This window comes from Leptopilina heterotoma, unplaced genomic scaffold (assembly GCF_015476425.1).
Source record: "Leptopilina heterotoma isolate Lh14 unplaced genomic scaffold, ASM1547642v1 Lhet_281, whole genome shotgun sequence".
NCBI classification, from domain to species: Eukaryota; Metazoa; Arthropoda; class Insecta; order Hymenoptera; family Figitidae; genus Leptopilina; species Leptopilina heterotoma.
The window spans coordinates 255,689-274,665 of record NW_025110988.1 but is presented as its reverse complement, the minus strand read 5'-3'; the positions used below and the strand labels follow the sequence as shown (position 1 = coordinate 274,665).

The 18,977-nt window shown below is 24.0% G+C and overlaps 2 protein-coding genes across 2 annotated transcripts in view; both read left to right on the top strand.

The window, feature by feature from the left end:
* The first annotated feature begins 201 nt into the window (after nucleotides 1–201).
* Nucleotides 202–1,661, top strand: LOC122504175 (protein YIPF5). The gene is made up of 2 exons (XM_043615110.1): nucleotides 202–662; nucleotides 875–1,661. Exons 1-2 carry the CDS (start codon nucleotides 443–445, stop codon nucleotides 1,432–1,434), a joined length of 780 nt encoding a protein of 259 aa, XP_043471045.1. The 5' UTR covers nucleotides 202–442; the 3' UTR covers nucleotides 1,435–1,661.
* Nucleotides 1,662–2,818: 1,157 nt separating this feature from the next.
* The window catches only part of LOC122504141 (tetraspanin-5), a 180,318-nt gene continuing 164,159 nt past the window's right edge, over nucleotides 2,819–18,977 (top strand). Inside the window, exon 1 of the mRNA XM_043615072.1 lies at nucleotides 2,819–3,688. Coding sequence (XP_043471007.1) covers nucleotides 3,599–3,688 — 90 coding nt within the window. The 5' untranslated portion in view covers nucleotides 2,819–3,598. The remainder of the gene's footprint in view (nucleotides 3,689–18,977) is intronic.

The window sequence follows — 18,977 nt, the reverse complement described above, 5'->3', positions numbered from 1 at the left end:
TAAAGTACTTCTTTAATCTAAGGCCATAAAATACCTCAAAGAGCATCACAGCGTAAGATTTGTGATGCTGCAAATTAAAATATTGTAAATTAAAAAAAAATTTGAATAAAAGTGCATTTTTCCATTAAGAACGATTTTTTAAATTCGAAAAAATTTGCGCGCTTTTCAATTGGTAGTTGGTACCACTGGCTAGAATTAGTTCACGAAAATACCGCACGCAGTGCTGATGATTTAAAGTCGTGTCACTGCAAAAACAAAATACGTTTTATTTATTTACTTCTAAAATAAAAAAAAACTATGGCATGTATTATCCGATAAATCAAAATTCTATGTAATAGTGTAAAAAAGTGTTTAAAATTCGATGTGCCATTTTAAAGGGGAGTTCCTTCCTCTGTGATTGACAATACGTGAAGACTGAAATTTTGAGGTTAGGTGGTCCATAATGGCTGGATATACAGGTCAAGAGAATTACTGGTCTCAACCACAACAAAATCAGTATAATTTCGAACCATCTGGCTTTGGACAACCAGATCAACAATTTGAATTTCAATCATATAGTGATCAACAGGCTGTTGATTATTCTTACTCCCAAAAGGCATTTCTAGATCCATCGCAAAGTGCTTATGGTAATGAGGTTTACGGCCAGGATAATTATGCTAAAGGTAATTTAATTTAGTAATATTTTTATCTAATATTCACATCTTTTATTAATTTACATCTGAGTTTGAATCTTCTTATTATTTCAATATTTTTTGGAAGCCATAAAATTATATAAATAAAAGATGTTTTAGTTTTTTTGTTTGGCCTGATGGCCAAACAAAAAATCTAAAACATCTTTTATTTATATTATTTATCTCGTTAATTTTGACTGTAGGTCCAACAGATTATACGGACGAGGAGAATGAGCCACCGCTTCTCGAAGAATTGGGAATAGATCCAGATAGAATTATTCAAAAAACTCTGGCCGTATTAAATCCATTTCATCGACGTGGACAAACTGACGATGCAAATTATCTTCTACAGGATTCGGATTTAGCTGGTCCAGTCGCTTTTTGCTTGATTCTCGCTGCTTTTCTATTATTAGCGGGATCGAAAGCACATTTTGGTTATGTTTATGGATTAGCAGTGACATCCTGTCTTCTCATGTATTTTCTCCAATTGCTGATGAGTAGCACTGGTAATATTACACTTTCATCTGTTGCATCTGTTTTGGGCTATTGTATATTGCCCGTTGTTGGTCTAGCTGGAATTGCAATTTTCACCACACTTCGTGGTCCAATTGGTCTAATTCTCTCAGCAATGACAGTCGGTTGGGCCTCACTATCAGCTTCGCGATTATTTTCCGCAATGTCCGGCGAGGATAAACAACGTTTACTCATCGCTTATCCATGTATCCTTTTGTATGGAGTTTTTACCTTATTAGTGATATTTTAAAAAAACGTCGTTATATTTCCATATAGAGAATGTTTTAATTTATATAATTCAAAAAGGAGACAATTTTTTTTATCAGTTTAATTAGCTGTTGTTATCTACTTTTCCTTTTTTGCAAAATATTGGAAAATTTCGTAATGCCTTTTTATTTTTGTAAATAAAATAATGTTACATGTACAATAATTGTCATTTTTGGAAAATTAATAAAAGGGTAAACATTGTTTTTGAAATTGTGAATTTTTTCATTTAATTGAAAATTGAGAGGAAAATTTCAAAAATTATTAAAAATAATGGATTTATAGAACAATTTTAGTTAGAAATACTAGAAAAAAATTAAATTTTGGAGAAGTTACAAAATTATTGCAGAAATTCAATTATTTTCAATTATTTTTCAATAAAATTCTTCTTAAGAATTCAATTATTTTTACTAATAATAAATAATAAATGGCACTAGGCCATCTTTAATTATTATAATACATGAAGAAATAAAAAATAAAATAAATAAATAATAAAAATAGAATGAGAAAGAAAAAGTTTACAAAAGTATGAAATATTTAGACTTTAGAAATATTAAAGAAGAGGAGTTATGGTTGGGAAATTATTCCTGGTACATATTTATGATTATGAGGGGGAATACATTAGGTATACATGGGGAAAAGTGAATAAAGAAAAGGTAATTCGCCGATGACGTATAGCGCTTGCGTACTTGAAAATTTGTCGGAAAAACAATAAACTTGGGGTGGATTATGAAGGGTGAATGAAAAAAGTATATTAAAGGAGGCAAGATGTAGAACACCGGTGTAAATATATATAGCAGTACATACATATATTGCAAAAAACATAAAACAATGGTTACGTACTTTTTCTCCTCTAAAATCCACCGGGAACTACGAAATAGTTTACGACTTTCATATTTTTTCTTTTTAAATTTCAAAAAAAGAAACCATTTTTTACTCGATATATTTTTCCAACTACTTTTTTTAAATAAATCATTAACATATTACTATTATTATTACTAGTAATATAATTACTATTATATATTACTATTCACAAATTTGTTTATTAAACAATTATTTATTACTCGTGTCACGTCGCGAAGGAACAAAAATTTATAGGTTATGTTTCAAGTTGAAAAATAATAAAAATTATTTTTCTTTTTATAAAGTTAATAAGAATTCTCTATTTAATATTAAATAACAAACATAATCTGTAAAATTGTACTTCTCGTCGCGTCACAAATATTCTTATTATAAAAATAAAATCATCTGATCAAATTTGTAATTCAAAAACTCCCGCCAAACAGAATTAACATTTTTCCAAGGTTGGTAACGCCCCCCACTTCTCAAAGTATCGATATATCGATATTGTCCGGTAGGTTAGGTCAGTTTTTGGCGGGAATCATTGACAAACTGCCGTAGATCCTTCGGCTGAAAAGTACAGTAGTTTTTGGAGTAAATTTCTGCTAAAAAAGTATATCGGAGAACAAAAGTGAGTGCAAAAGTGAAAAAAGTCGCGGAGTAAAGTGTTTAAAGTGTTTGTGAATGTGAGAGAAGTGATCCTTGCGCACTGAGCAAGGAGCGAGGATACACGAGTGGTGGCGGCGACGGTAACAGAGAGTGGGTGATGTAAACCTGGTGAACGCGACGGATAGAGAAGGTTGCGGGGTAGTGGACCATCGAGCGATGATGGTTTGAAAGAGAGAGAGAGGGAGCGAAGCGAAAGGGGTAGGGGAAGAGTCTGACCTGCTGGTAGTCTGGTTGATCCAGAACCAGCAGTGTGCGTTGTGACGTGAGACAATGGCGGTACCCTTAATTGTGTTATGGTGTATTGTTGTGATCAGCTGATCGGCCTTCGGCAAGCATTGCTGTCAAAAGGGACGTCGTTATCCCGACCCAACATCCTTATAAAACATCAAGTGGACGGATGAACCCGCCGATGTTGTCGTTGACCTGATTGACACCCCGAGCCCCTGTCCACCCCCATTGTGCACTTTCCCATCATTTTATTCCAGTTTTAAAGCTCTTATCCTTTGTCCTCACAATTATCAGATCGTTTCTTTTTTTTCATTTTTTTTTTGGAGTTTTTTTTGCGAGTGATTTAAATATTTTTAGTGGTTGTGTGTGCGCGCGAGATTCGCAAGAAATAGATTCATAAATGTGTCTGGACCATGCCCGCGCGGAAATACTACAGACGAGATGTCAGCGAAGTTAGTTGCTTCCTCAAATACATGATCTTTGGATTTAATGTTTTATTTTGGGTAAGTTTTTATGTTTTTTTTGCTTTATTCTGTATATCTGTATTAAACTTAATCGTGACTTTTTGACGAATTGTTGCATTTAGCTTTAGTTTAAAACGTTTAAAAATAGGTTAACAAATTTAGAGCGGGAAAATTTTTGTTATTGTTTCTCATTTATTTTTTTTTCTATTAAAAAATTGATTTATCGGTTGCAATTGTCATTGTTTTTGTCTATACTCCGAAACAATTCTCAATCAGCTGTCCTTTATATCGAGTAGAACATTTTTCTTCCATTGTTAAAAATATTGAAAAATTGTTTATGAAAGAATTTCTAGGTTAGAAATTTTGTTAAAATAACATTTTGCTTATTTGTACGTATTGTAAAAACAATGCTGTCAAATTTTTCCGTTTTATTCAGATAATTTTCGTGTTAAAAATATTTTCTCATTATTTCTGTAAGTATTAATTTTTTTCTTGAAAAAAATGTCTCTGTTTCAATTTTAAAAGTATAGAACTGCAGTGAAAATCAATTTCTGACAAGATGTAAAATTTCAACGATTTCTATTTCTAAACCATAGATAAATATTTTAGGCAATCAGGACCGAATCTATTGATTGACAATTTTCTAAAATTTTCCCATTTATCGCAAAATGAAGTTATCAATATCCTGAGTGATAAATATAGTTATAGAAAATCGTATGCCCGTCTAAACGATTGGCAGCTGACCAAATCAATTTCCGACGGGGCATGAAAGTCTTTTTGTTTATTTATGACCAGTCTAGTATTATACTCAATTTGTTTTTCAACGTCTATTAAATTTTCTTCAATTTACATATATAAGACTGCTTTTAAATTATCTTTCTGATTGAAAAAGATAATCGCTGAATTCTTTAAATTGAGTGGAAAATTTTCCCTTAGCTTTGTTTCTTTTCTTTGAGGTTTATATTTATGAGTAAGGGGCCGTCCATATATTACGTAACGCTAATTTTTGAAAATTTTGACCCCCCCTCCCCCCATGTAACACGCTGTTACATACATTAGCGCCATTTTTTTGGCTTATCGTAACAAATAGCTTGACCCCCCCTCCCCCCAAAAAGTGTTACGTAATATATGGACGATCCCTAAGACATTTTCTCATTCAGGAAGTCTTGGAATAAAATTTTCTTTTAATAAAAAATCTTATATAAATTTATATATATATAATGTACAAAATGAGAGAAAAACAATTTTCATTTTCTTTTTATTTATTACAAATACTGACAATTTAGTGAAATTGATATAAAAATATTTGAAAAATTATAAAATATAATTATAATAAATAAATAATAAATTACAATAAAAAAATATTAATAAAATTATAAAGTAAAATATTAAACTTATAAAAAATGGTAATTAAAATATATTAATATTTATTAAAGGTAGAGAGGAAAAGGATAATAAAAAATTTATTTCATCCAAATAAACCGTAATACGTGTAATTTTCTCATAATATTGTATAAGACATAAACCACAAGGTATAAAAGTGGCATTGACCTTGACAATTTCTGATATTCTTCAATCTTACCTGCGAGGCATTGAAATAATAAAATGAATAAAATACACAAATTGTTGCGCATAGAATAAATTTTACTTTCTACTCCCATGTGTATAATAAGGATATTTTAAAATCAATGAAGAAAATTGTTTTATATGATTTTATCAATGACTTGTAATTAGAAAATAATTTTATTTTTTAACGAAAAAAGTCAATAACCTCTCTGCATTTGACGTAAATATAAAAAAAACGGTATTCACAGGCAAACTAATAATGAAGACTTTTTTTTTAGTCTCGCAGAGATATTGAAAAATAGGCGAAGACATTCGTCTTGAAATTATAATGAGTTCATATCTTTTGTATATTGAGTGCGGTTATTAATTCTCCACCCTTCTTGAATTTTTCTTATCATATTTTTTTTTTATTAAAATCGGTCCTCAATTTCTCGAATATTATATATATTAAATCGGTTCTCAATTTCTCGAGAATATTTATTGAATCAGTCCTCAATTTCTGGAGTATTATTAAATCGGACCTTAATTTCTATAGATATTAATAATAATAAAAAAATAATAATGCTTAAAAATTCTATTGAGCTTTGAAACGAAGATGATTTTTTAAATTTCTTGAAGTTTTCGGTCTGTAATAAGAAGGAATATAAGTTTTGTTTGACTTTGGAGAATAATTTCTTTGAATTTAATTCAATTATATGTATATAAGGATAAATCCCTCTTTCAAATATTAATTTTAAATTGTGAATTTAGATTTGCCACTGAAATATGAATGAGTTAGTTTTATTATACTTGAAAATAGCTAATCATAATATTCATGATGATGATGATGATAATACTTTCATTTTTATAACAATCATTTATTTTCCTTTGAGAATATTTTACATTTTAGTGATTCATGAATCAAATAGATGATGACTAGTCGTTTTTAGGTTCTTCTTTCTTCTTCTTCTTCTCCTCTTCAGACTCACCTTCTGTGACTAACTCCTTTATTGTCGAGTTTTGGTCAAGTTGAAGTGAATTTTCTTGAAAAAAATTCTTTAATTCGATTGTAGGGTAATTTTTCTATATCCTTCTGTGAATTACAATGAGGTTTTAAATTTTTATTATTATTATTATTACTATTATTATCATTATTATTATTATTATTTTTTTTTCTATTATTGTTATTGTTTTTCATTAATTTATTATTTTATATAATTTAAATTTATTATATATATTAAAAAAAAAAGTTGTAATAATTTTTTACAATATTTCAATTTATTTATTTATAGAAAATATTCTGTTTATCGTATAGTATATATTAGAAGAATGTCATACAAGTTGTTTCGAAATGAAAATAATTTCAATTTCAGTAATAGAATATACAATCAAAAAGAAAAAAGTGCATTGCTTGATAATAGACAATAAAAAAATTCTTTTGTTCGAAAAAAATATTTTTATTTATAAAATAATTTTATATATAAAAAAACGAAGTGTTTACAATATATCTTTCATCTTCTTGCTCTACTGAGTTTCAGTGACCCGTAAATTTAATAACAACTGTTTTGAATTGAAATGTGAAATCTCACTGATTTTCAAATATAAATTATTTTATATATTTAATTAAATAATTGGAAAATGAGTGAACTGTAATTTTTATATATACATATAGTTTCCGGTGTAGACTTTAATAAATTCCTGTGTGTTTTTTTTTGTTTACTTATTTTTATAACGATATTGTTTCTTTCAGAGATAAAAGAGTCGTTATCATTCTTTTTTCTATGGTTAAATGAAACATTCTACATTTGCATCCGTCGGATGAGAAACTAGGTTTAATTTAGTGGCGTAGAAATATTTATTATTGTGTTAGACTTGCATATTCCAACTGTAGAATGCATTTCCATATGTTCTGTATATGTGTGCTATGAATATATTTATGTATATAGTCATGGTCTATATATCGCGGTGTATTTATCTATATATATTGGGTAGTGATTGTTACTAAGTTATACAAAATTAAAAAATAGTTTAACTTCACCAGTCCGGATGTAAAGTGTTTATTATACGAAGCGCTATTGCAGAGAGCAATTTTACTTTCTGCACTATCGCCTGAATCCGGAAATGTTTTGCGTTTTATTGTTTTTTTTTTTCTTTGCAATTTTTTTTTTGCGTATTTTGCGTCGCGTGACGTTTATTTAGCACACGATTACTCACTTTAATAATCACGAATTTTTTTTGTTGGTTTTTTTACTCGCAATGGTTTTTACAAGATTGTGTATTGTATTTATCAAAATAAGTATAGAACCATTTGAAATGAAACTGTTTCGATAGGTAATTTTTCCTGCTTCTATAATATAATAAATTGAATGGTTTTGGTTGATTGAGTTTTGAAAAAGGCTACTTTTTTGACAAAAAGAATGTTAAAAAGAATAAATTTTAGCAGAGTATATTAAAAAGAGAGTAATAAATATTTAGATTATTGAAAAGATATTTTTAATAATAATTATCAAGTAAAAAATAATTGCAATGATTTATTACAATTTATTTATTAGCAAAAAATTAAAACAAAATATTTCAGGAAAAAAATTTTTTGTCAGGGGGAAATTAAGAAACTTGAGACTTTTTTCGACTTATTTTCAAAAATTTCGATTTTTTATACTTTTGTCCAAACATTGCAACAAAATACAACATAATATTTCTAGTAAAAAAAGTGCAACTTATTTTGATTTTTATAATGCGAAAAATAACTATAAACAAATCTTTCAAAAATTGTTTTTGAATAATTTTTTAACATAATTAAATTTTTCAAATTTGTCTATAATAAAAATCTTTTTGAATATAGTTGAAATTTTGTAAAATTTAATTGGAAATAATTAATTTATTTCAAGTATTTTGTTACAATTTTTGAAAAATTTCAATTTCAAATTTGGAAAATAATTGAATTATCAAAAATTTTAATGAAAAATCTTTAAAGGTAAATTTAAAAATGAAAATTAATGAAAATTAGCTTAACCAATTTTTTAAAATTCAATATTTTCAGTATTTTCAATTACATATTTCAAAAAATTCAAATCCAATACAAAAATAATAACATTTGAGAATTATTTTTTGAAGAAAACAATCACGTTCAAAATTGTTAATGAAAATTCATCAAAAAATTAATTAGTTTTTTTAAATTATACAAAAATTCTTTTAAGAAATTCAATTATTTTTGAAAAATTACATTAAAATATTTTTAAAAACTAATTATTAGAATTGTTTTGTAATAATTTTTTAAGATTCAATTATCTTCGAATAATGTAAAATAAAAATTTATGAAAATTTACTTTTTGGACTTATTAACATTTTTGAGAAATCATGGTCCTGTTTATAATTAAAATTCTTCAAAAATTTGATAATTTTTATTTATATTTTTAAAAAATTAAATTATTTTTAAAAGATTTTACCAAATTTTATTCGTTTGGAAATTTTCCAAAATTTAATGTCAGTAAATTGTCAGGGAAATGTCAGGGAAATTTTTAAACTGAAACTTGTGACTATCCTGTAATTACAATTTATTTATTATTGTTTATTTATTGCTATGTATTTGTTACATAAAAATTACAATAAATTATTACAACTATTCTATTTAAATTGAATTAAATTTTGATAATATTTACAAACATTAAGAAAATAAATAATTTCATAAATAAAATCGATAAAATATTTTTGTTATTGTGCTTTTTTTATTGTTTATAGTTAATAACGATAAAAAAAATTGAGAATTAATAAAAATTTATAAAAAAAAAGAAAGATTAATAAAAATCTAGTAAATAAAATAAAAAAATGTTTTTTCCGGATTAAGTAAGTATTGGCATAAAAAGGGTCTTATACCATATCATTATAACGTGAAAACTAACACGTGCTTGATAATAGTTTCAACATATGGGAAGACTATGGTCATATTTATACCCGCCTTACCATTGTGTTTTTAAAGTGTGACAAACCCTATTCAATGGTAGAGTTCGACTCGTATTTTCTCAACCCTCATATTGTAAAATTGTACAAAAAAAAGTAATTTTTATTCATTTAATAAGTATATAAATAAAAATTTTTTTAAATCATTTTTTTCAAAGTATTTTAAAAATTGTGAATTTTTATCCATATTTAACTGATTAAATTAATTAAGGTAAAAAGTTCTTTTCTTTTAATAGAATTCACTTCATTTATTTGATATATAATTGAATAAAAGCAGTTTTATTTTAATTTCAAATTTCCAAAAATATATTCAGTTGCCTAGGAGGGGCTGATAGTAAAAGTGGTTTAAAGAAACATTGGGAGCAAAAATGAGATAAGTGACTTGGGAGCAAAAACGGGATAAAATGATTTATGTATTTATCGATAAGTTTATTATAATATTGCTTTGCAAAATATTAATTATAATAAAATAAGTTTTTCTTTACTATTTTAAATATTTGTTGACCATGAATTACAATTATTAATTTATCCATAAATTACAAAATCATTTTAACTCGTTTTTGCTCCCAAGTCACTTATCCCACTTTTGCTCCCAATGTTTTTTTAAACCATTTTTACTATCAGCCCCTCAGTTTTAAAATTTTAAGTCGAGAGACACACGAGACAAAATATATATTTAATGCTTTATAGAGCCAAATCAATATTTATTTGCTTAAGAGGAAATTTATTTGGACCAAATAAATTTATAGTTGCGGACAAATAAATTTTGTTTTAAATAAATTATATTTCGACCAAATAAATCTTATTTTGGTCAAATAAATTTTGTTTTAAATAAATTTTATTTTGGCCAAATAAATTTCATCAGTTTTAAGTAAATTTTATTTAGATTAAATAAATTCTAAATTATAATGTTATTTGGTTCAAGTAAATTTTAGTTTCGTCAAATTTTTTTTTCTTTCTATCAATTCTATCAATTTGGGCAAATTTTTGGTATCAATTTGATTTAAGCTTTCAGTAGCAATTTTGATAAAAATTTCTGGTGTCAATTTCATCCAATTAGGTTACCAATTTGATCAAAATTTTTTTGATATCAATTTTATCCAATTTGGTATCAGTTTCATATCAAACAGAAAGAATTGTAATTCTATACGTAGTTTATAAAGTTGATCTATTTATCATTCGAGAAGAAAAAATATATATTGCATACAAACAGAATGTAAACAAAAATTTTCACTGAATACCATACTTATTATTGTTCTGTTTTTTTTCTCTTCTTTTTATGAAAGAAATATACAAAAAATATTGGGTAAAGGGGCGCGCCAAATCATTGAATGCGTGAATTGGGAAACTTTTTTGCATTTAGCGAATTCCAACAATAAACCGATACGCTTTCTAAACTTGCGTAACGGTAGATCACGGTCGTTCTGTTTTATGACGTTGATATATTGTATATATGTATATAGATACGTAGGCGAGTTGAGAACAATGATTTACTCCGATTGCGATGGCACGTGATAAGTCAACCCACAGAGATTAGATGCCATGTGGGCCTCACACAGCAATTTAATTAAGTAAACAAGATCTAATCATTATGTGAATAATGTCAAGAATTATTTCAATTGCTGCGGTTAATTAAATAATTGTCGAATTCGGATTCGAGATGAAGACGATGATGATGATGATGATGATAATGATGATGATGATGATGATAATAATGATGATAATAATTGCATAACAATATTATAGTGCGTAATGATGATAAGGAAACTGAAAATTGGCGTATAATAAGGATATGATGTTGCTAAAGTTTTCGAAATTTTTTTTGGTATTTCTTCTTCAAATAAAAATTTTATTTTAATAATATTGCATCTCGTATTAAATATAATTAAAAAGTTTCAAAAAGTTTAAATTAATTTTTGGAGAAGTTACAAATGATTACAGAAATTCAATTATTTTCAAAAGTAATAGAATTCTTCGCAAACATTCAAATTATGTTTAAAAAAAATTTTTTTTTAAATTTCATACGAATTTAATTATTTACAAATTATGTTTAAAAATTTTTTTAAATTTTCGTCAAAATTTTAATTATTTTTATAAATAATAAAATTCTTCTCCGAAATTCAATTCTTTACAAAAATTTTAATGATATTTTCCAAAAAAATTTAATTATTTAAAAAAATTTTTAATAAAATTCTACGCAAACACTTTAATTATTTTTATAAATTATAAATATTTCATACGAATTCAATTATTTACAAATTTTTTATGAATTTCTTCGCAATAATACAATTATTTTCGCATAAATAATAAAATTCGAATTTAGGAATTCAATTATTTTCATAAATAATTAATTCTTTGCAAAAATTCAATTATGTTAAAAAATGTTCCTCAATTTTCATAAATAATAAAAATTTCGCAGGAATTCAATTATTTACAAAAATTTTTCCAAAAATTCTCGTCAATATTTCAATTATTTTTAATAATAGCAAAATTCTATTATTTTTAGAAATTTTAATAAAATTCATTGTAAAATTCAATTATTTTTATAAACAGTAGTATTCATCACAAGAATTCAATTATTTTCTAAAGTAATAAAATTCAATGTTTTTCAATATTCTACTATTTTAATAAAATTTCATAAAAGAATTTAATTATTTTCAAAATTTTTAAAAAAAATTCTAGTTAATATTTAAATTATCTTTAAAAATAGCAAAATTCTTCGCCGATATTCAAGTATATTCAGGAATTTAAATAAAATTCATTGCAAAATTCAATTAATTTCATAAATAACAATATTTATCACAAGAATTCAATTATTTTTAAAATTAATAAAATTCTTCGCAGAAATTCAATTATTTTCAAAAAATCTAAAAAAAAAAAATTGTCGTCAATATTTCAAATTATCTTTATAAATGAATAGCACAATTATTCGACAAAATTCAATTATTTTCAGGAATTTTAATAAAATTCATTGTAAGATTTAATTATTTTCAAAAGTATTAAAATTCAATGATTTTCAATATTCTACAATTTTAATAAAATTTCCTAAAAGAATTCAATTATTAAACAAAAAATTTTGATAAAATTCTACACCATAACGTTAAATTATTTTCCCAAAAATTTAAAATTCGACATGAATTCAAATATTTAAAATAGAATTTGCATAATTTTTTTCGAAAAAATCAAAATGTTTTAAAATTTGTCATTAAGTAGATTTAATTATTTTCATAAAAATAATAAAATTATTCGGAAGAAGTCAATTATTTTCATAAATAACAATATTCATCAGAAGAATTCAATTATTTTCAATAATTTTTCTTAATTCAAAAATTTGTATATGTTTCCCTAAAAAAATTCTTCGCAATAATTCAATTATTTTCAAAAATAATAAAACTCATTGCAGTATTTTAATTATTTTTAATACAATTTTAATCAAATTCCTTGAAAAATGTAATTATTCTTAAAAATTTTAATAAAATTCGTCGAAAGAATTCAATTATTTAAAAATTTGTTGATAAAATTATACGTATAAGAATTCAATTTTAAGAATTATTCAATTATTTGAATAAATTATTTATGTTTGTATTTAAATAATTGAATTCTCGTCGAATTTTCTAATAAAAATTGATTTAAAAATTAGTTTCAGTTAAATTTTTAGATAATAATTGAATTTTGGAGTAGTTACTAATAATTGCAATTTTTAGAAATAATTGAATTTTGTTAAAGTTTTAAATTAAAATCTTTGAAAATCTGAATTTTTCATACTTCTAACTAACAATTCTGTAGAAATAATTTTTTTGAAAAATGTTTAATTAATTTTATTTATTAAAGTCTTTATTTTCTAGTATATATTTAATTGAAGAATATCCGAATCATCGAAATTTCATAAAATTGAATTGTAATTATGTAAATGTATTTGAAAATTTTCAAAGAACTTTTTCAAAAATTATTAAAAATAATTGTTTTAAAGAAAACATTTTTTATTAAATTCTAGAAAATAATAATTGAATTGTAATGATGGAAATAATTTTGAAGAAGTTACAGAACAATATTAAATATTATAAAAATAAAATTTTTATTTTTATTAGTCTTTTTTTATAGTGTAATAATAATTGTTTTTATTGTCAATTGTTTTATTATTCCATTGTTTTGAGTATGATTTTTTGACAATTCTTTTTTCAAGTTTTTACAAATTTCTAAATAACCTTAAAATGATAAAAAAAATTAACCGTCGTTAATCCTTGACTTAAGTGTGAAATTTTTTTTTTATTTTTGAAGTACTTTTGAAGTGTAAACTACTTTAGTGAGTTAAGTGTCTCTGCAGAGTGTTCTTACATGTTGTAATTGAAGGTACTTTCCTAATTGAGACAAAATTTGTATCAAAAGACTTTTTAATTTACACAATATCACACGTGAATTAATTTTTCCGCATTGTTTTTATAAATTTTTTTCTAAATTAATTATATTTAATACAAGAGAAAATTTTTAGGGGTTTTTTCTTAAGTTTAGGAGCAATTTATAAATAATATTATTCTTTAAGTTCAGGAGTGATTTAAGAATATTATTGTAGTCCTAAATTTTTCATCGTTTATTCGGAAAAATTGAAAATTTTCAAAGTGATGAAAAATAAGAAGATAGGGAATTATGACGTAAAGAGGGAAAAAATATATAATTTGCTATGGTCGTCGTGGATTTTTTTCCAGAAAGAAAGAGAGAATTTTTTTCTTTTCTTTTTTTTTTTTTTAATTAATTTCCCGGCGGTCGAATCGTACCTGGGTATTTTCGATTAGTTGCCTGTAGTTGTATGAGAGGAGAAAAATAAAGGTAGGAGGTTCGACGACCCTTTGTCATGAGTCATTCCATGCAAGCCTAACAAGTAATGCATATAGGGAACCCTATCGTTCGCCCACCGGAAAATGTCATAAAACACATTATTTAATGTCCGCACGAATATCCTCACCACACGCTTTTCGATCGAACTTTTTAATATTCTTTCTAAATCTGAATCACACGCAGAAGAAAATCGGAGTTGGAAATATGTCATTTTTTTCAATTTAAGCTGTAAAAAATTACTGCTTGAAATTTCAGCTCCCGATTGCACATTCGAAATATTTTTTTTATAAAACGGAATATTTAAAATTGGCAATTTTTTTCAGAAATTAGGCTTTGGACTAATCTAATAAAAATCTCTATTTACTACTTTTTTTTACAATTTGCTAATATTTGGATCATTTTTTTTTTAGATATCTGATGCTAAATGCTATTTTATTCTTTTTCTTTTTGCAAATTTGCACTACTTTAAATTCGCTATTAGTTAAAATAAAAAAAATAATTCACAAAAATTTTAATAATATTCTTTGAAAACTTTCTATTATTTTCAAAAATTTTCAGTAAACTTTTTGCAAGAATTCAATTACTTTCATTCAACATTCATTCATCAGTTCATTGACAATTAATAAACCTTCTTTGCTAATGAAATTCTTCGTTGAAATTAAATTATTTTCAATATCTGCTACTTTAATAAAATTTCACAAAAAAATTCAGTTATTTGAAAAAAAAAATTCATTAATAAAATTCTTCGCAAAAATTCAATTACTTTAATAAATATTAATAAATAAATAAATTATAAAATTTTCACAGAAATTCAATTAATTTTAAGATAAGAAATGAATTATTCAATCAATTAATATTTATTTTTGTTTTTAAATAATTGAATTATCGTAGAACTTTCTAACAAAAATTAATTTAAAAATGAATTTCAGTTAAAATTTTATATATAATTTAATATTAGAAACGTTATAGTATACATTTTTAGAAATAATTAAATTTCAAATGATTTTTTTAAATTGTCATGTCTTTGAAAATTTTAATTGTTGTAAAATTATTGTACGAAAATTTAAATATTTATTATAAAAAAATTATTTATTATTTTTCTAAAAAAGTATTAAATTTTTGAATAATTTTATTTAAAAATTCCAAAAAATGATTGAATTTTGGAAGAATTAGAGTTGTAATTTTTAGAAATAATTAAATTTCAAATCGGTTTTATATATATTAAAATTATTTAATATTTCAATTCCGGTGAAAACATAAATGAATATTTCTTTAACAACACTTTTTCAAGTTTTGAATAATTTAATTTAAAAATTATTAAAAAAAAATTAGTCTTTTGAAAAATTGTAATTAAAATTTTTTGAATTTTGAAGATACTTAAATTCCTGTAAATAATTTAAATAGATTAAATTAAATCTGGAAAAGTCAGGGAATTTTGATCGAAATCCTGGAAAATTGTTGTTTTATAAAGTTATTGTTTTTATTCTTGAAATATAATTTTACTTAAGGGGATGTCAAAGTCGATGCGATTTTCCCATTGAAGCTCAATGTAAAAATCCAATCGACTTTGACATCCCCTTAAATATTTCAAAATTAATTCAATTTTAAAAGAATTGCGCTTACAATTTTCATAAGTAGATGAACTTCAAAAGATTGTGATTAAAAATTTTGTAAAATTTCAATTTTCAATGAATTTAATTAGAAATATAAAAAAACTTAGATTTCAAAAAAAATTTTTTAAACTAAAATTCTTCTGAAATTAGTTAAATTTTTTAATATATATAGGTGTTTAATTGATTTTATTAAAAATAGTGGATTTATAGAAGAATTTTAGTTAAAAACTCTAAAACAAATTGAATTTTGAAGCAATTACAAAATAATTGCAGAAATTCAATTATTTTAAAAAGTAGTAAAATTGTGCTGAGAAAATCAATTATTTTCAAAAATTTTAATTATTTTCAAAAACTTTCTTTTTCATAAATAATAAAAATTTCGCAGGATATCAATTATTTACAAATTATTTTCAATTTTTCATAAATTATTATTCAATTATTTTTATAAATAATATTTTTTACAGAGTTTCAATTATTTTCATAAATTTTAATGAAATTCATTGCGTAACAATTCAATTTTTTTCAAAATAATTTTAATAAAATTCTTCGCAAAAATCCAATTATGTTTATAAATTTACAAAAATTCTTGTCAAAATTTCAATTATCTTTATATAAATAATAAAATTTTTCTCCGAAATTCAATTATTTTCACAAATAATAAAACTTATTGCAGAATTTTAATTATTTTTAATACAATTTTCATCAAATTTCTCAAAAAATACAATTATTCTTAAAAATTTTAATAAAATTTTTCAAGAGAATTCAATTATTTTAAAATTTGGTGATAAAATTCTTTATGAAAATTCAATTTTAAGAAACATTCATTTGTTTAATAAAATATTTATTTTTATAGTTAAACTAGCCAAACTATCCGCGCGCAAGCGCGCGGGAATGTTGTATGGGGCTGCTTATTTTAAACAATTTAAAAAATTTTAAAGAAATAATTATTATAACCTAACAAAGAGATTTAACTAACTAAAATTTAAATAATTTCACTCAATGGTCTCAATTTAAATAGAATTTACATTACTAGACTTAAACTATGGCTAGAACAATTACAATTAGTATCTGGGTCATCTTTTGCATTGCTTATTTTATAAAGCCATTTTAAATTAAATACTTTTCAAAGAAATAATAATTATTACACAATGAAAAAAGTTTTACTTGAAATAGCGATAAGTTTCTCTAGAATAACGAAAGTATTAATTGAAGCACTGAAAAATTTCGCTACTAAAGTGAAATCTGTAGTTCATCCAGCTAAATATTTTTTGTCGTGCATAACGAAAAAAGAATTAAATTAACATCAGATTTTCTACATTAAAAAAAAAAACGAATTCAAATAGAAATTAATCATTTTACAACTTAACCAAATTCACCACAGAAATCACTGAATTCGATAATTTAGAAGAAAGGGAAGAAAGTCAGACAAAAGCAAGGTTCCTACAGAATCTGGAAAATCATGAAAATGGTATGGAATTTTTGAAAGGCTTCTGGAAATCAGGGAAATCATGGAAAAGGCCTGGAATTTTTAAAAGTTTCTAAATTTTTTCAGTTTTCCATTTTTTCTCTTAAAATAAACATTCAAATAATAATAAAGCTAAATGCCATAAAATTTTTGAATTTTTTCGAATTTTTGATAATTTTAGATTTTTTACCAAAGAGTCGAGACTATTAGATAAGTAAAGTATTTTCCAAAAGCACAAAAATAATTAAGCTAAATCCCATAAAAGAGAAGAAAAAATGTTGAATTTTAAGAAATTTGGATTTTTGAATTTTTTCGAATTTTTGATAATTTTAGATTTTTTACCAAAGAGTCGAGACTATTAAATAAGTAAAGTATTTTCCAAAAGCACAAAAATAATGAAGCTAAATCCCATAAAAGAGAAGAAAAAATGTTAATTTTTAAGAAATTTGGATTTTTGAATTTTTTCGAATTTTTGATAATTTTAGATTTTTTACCAAAGAGTCGAGACTATTAAATAAGTAAAGTATTTTCCAAAAGCACAAAAATAATGAAGCTAAATCCCATAAAAGAGAAGAAAAAATGTTAATTTTTAAGAAATTTGGATTTTTGAATTTTTTCGAATTTTTGATAATTTTAGATTTTTTACCAAAGAGTCGAGACTATTAGATAAGTAAAGTATTTTCCAAAAGCACAAAAATAATGAAGCTTAATCCCATGAAAGAGAAGAAAAAATGTTGAATTTTAAGAAAATCGGATTTTTGAATTTTTTCGAATTTTTGATAATTTTAGATTTTTTACCAAAGAGTCGAGACTATTAGATAAGTAAAGTATTTTCCAAAAGCACAAAAATAATGAAGCTTAATCCCATGAAAGAGAAGAAAAAATGTTGAATTTTAAGAAAATCGGATTTTTGAATTTTTTCGAATTTTTGATAATTTTAGATTTTTTACCAAAGAGTCGAGACTATTAAATAAGTAAAGTATTTTCCAAAAGCACAAAAATAATGAAGCTTAATCCCATAAAAGAGAAGAAAAAATGTTGAATTTTAAGAAATTTGGATGTTTGAATTTTTTCGAATTTTTGATAATTTTAGATTTTTTACCAAAGAGTCGAGACTATTAGATAAGTAAAGTATTTTCCAAAAGCACAAAAATAATGAAGCTTAATCCCATGAAAGAGAAGAAAAAATGTTGAATTTTAAGAAAATTGGATTTTTGAATTTTTTCGAATTTTTGATAATTTTAGATTTTTTACCAAAGAGTCGAGACTATTAAATAAGTAAAGTATTTTCCAAAAGCACAAAAATAATGAAGCTAAATCCCATAAGAGAGAGGAAAAAATGTTGAATTTTAAGAAAAACGGATTTTTGAAATTTTTCGAATTTTTGATAATTTTAGATTTTTTACCAATGATTCGAGACAATTTAATAAGTAAAGTATTTTCCAAAAGCACAAAAATAATAAAGCTAAATCCCATAAAAGAGAAGAAAAAATGTTGAATTTTAAGAAATTTGGATTTTTGAATTTTTTCGAATTTTTGATAATTTTAGATTTTTTACCAAAGAGTCGAGACTATTAGATAAGTAAATTATTTTCCAAAAGCACAAAAATAATGAAGCTTAATCCCATGAAAGAGAAGAGAAAATGTTAAATTTTAAGAAAATCGGATTTTTGAATTTTTTCGAATTTTTGATAATTTTAGATTTTTTACCAAAGAGTCGAGACTATTAAATAAGTAAAATATTTTCCAAAAGCACAAAAATAATGAAGCTAAATACCATAAAAGAGAAAAAAAAATGTTGAATTTTAAGAAATTCGGATTTTTGAATTTTTTCGAATTTTTGATAATTTTAGATTTTTTACCAAAGAGTCGAGACTATTAGATAAGTAAAGTATTTTCCAAAAGCACAAAAATA